The 1,212-nt window shown below is 46.5% G+C and overlaps 1 protein-coding gene across 1 annotated transcript in view; it reads left to right on the forward strand.

The window, feature by feature from the left end:
- LOC107102879 (retinol dehydrogenase 13-like) overlaps positions 1-1,212 on the forward strand; it is a 4,914-nt gene continuing 3,702 nt past the window's right edge. Inside the window, exons 1-4 of the mRNA XM_015402327.1 lie at positions 1-213; positions 321-482; positions 565-681; positions 765-969. Coding sequence (XP_015257813.1) covers positions 36-213; positions 321-482; positions 565-681; positions 765-969 — 662 coding nt within the window. The 5' untranslated portion in view covers positions 1-35. The remainder of the gene's footprint in view (positions 214-320; positions 483-564; positions 682-764; positions 970-1,212) is intronic.

Raw genomic sequence — 1,212 nt, forward strand, 5'->3', positions numbered from 1 at the left:
ATCTCACTGTTAACCATCAAGGTGCCAGGGTGATCATGGCCTGCAGAGACATTCCTAAAGCCTACACTGCCGCAGATGAGATTCGACAGAAGACTGGGAACGGTAACATTGTGGTGAAAAAACTGGACCTCGCTTCGCTGAAGTCTGTCAGGGAGCTGGCCAAATACGTCCAGGAGAACGAGAAACGCCTCGACGTCCTTATTAACAATGCAGGTCTGTGGCAAAACTTCAAACTTTGTTTTCTGTTGCAACAACTCACTTAACTGTTTTAAATCTGCTGGTTATTGCATTGATTTAATTCCATTTTCCTTCCCACTAAGGTATTATGATGTGTCCTAAGTGGAAGACAGAGGATGGTTTTGAAATGCAGTTCGGGGTCAACCACCTCGGACCTTTTCTTCTCACCAACTGTCTCCTGGACCTGCTGAAGAAGTCGGCTCCAAGCCGGGTTGTCGTCGTTTCAAGCGTCGCTCATGTGACAGGTTGTTTTTTTTCCCCACATTTCACAAAATATATTCCAGGTTTGCTACCGTTTATGGATTCTAGAATATGATTTTCCTGCAGGCAGCATACACTTTGATGACATTAACCTGGACCGAAACTATGATAATTTGGTGAGCTATCGACAAAGCAAGCTGGCAAACATTCTCTTCGCCAGGGAACTGGCTGCAAGACTGCAAGGTGAACATACGTCCTCACTTCAAGTAAACTAATTGTTCCACATGTTGATGTTAACATTTATAACGATGGCTTCTTCCTTGTAGGCACTGGAGTAACAGTGTACAGCCTTCACCCTGGTTTCATTCGCACTGAGTTAGTGCGCCACCTGTTTCCCCAGTGGGCTTGGTGGAAGAAGATGTTAGCCTCCGTTGCAATGATGATTGTCAAGAGTCCGTGGGAGGGAGCGCAAACCACCATCTACTGCGCCGTGGAGGAGAGTCTGGCAAACGAGAGCGGCCTCTATTACAGGCAAGTGAATGTGTGCGGTGATAACGGCAACTTTCAGACGCGCTGCATTTTTATTAGGGGTGGAACGGCTCACAAAATCCACGGTTCGGTTCGGTTCACGGTTTCGTGGTATATGTTTATTGTTACACGTCTGCTACACCCGGCTACGCTGCTTCACTTCTTCTTCTTGTTTACTACTAGGGGTGTAAATAATAATCGTTTTGTATCGATGCATCGATCCAACAGCCGACGATCCGATGCATC

Source organism: Cyprinodon variegatus, unplaced genomic scaffold (genome assembly GCF_000732505.1).
Source record: "Cyprinodon variegatus isolate N-32 unplaced genomic scaffold, C_variegatus-1.0 Scaffold1336, whole genome shotgun sequence".
NCBI lineage: Eukaryota > Metazoa > Chordata > Actinopteri > Cyprinodontiformes > Cyprinodontidae > Cyprinodon > Cyprinodon variegatus.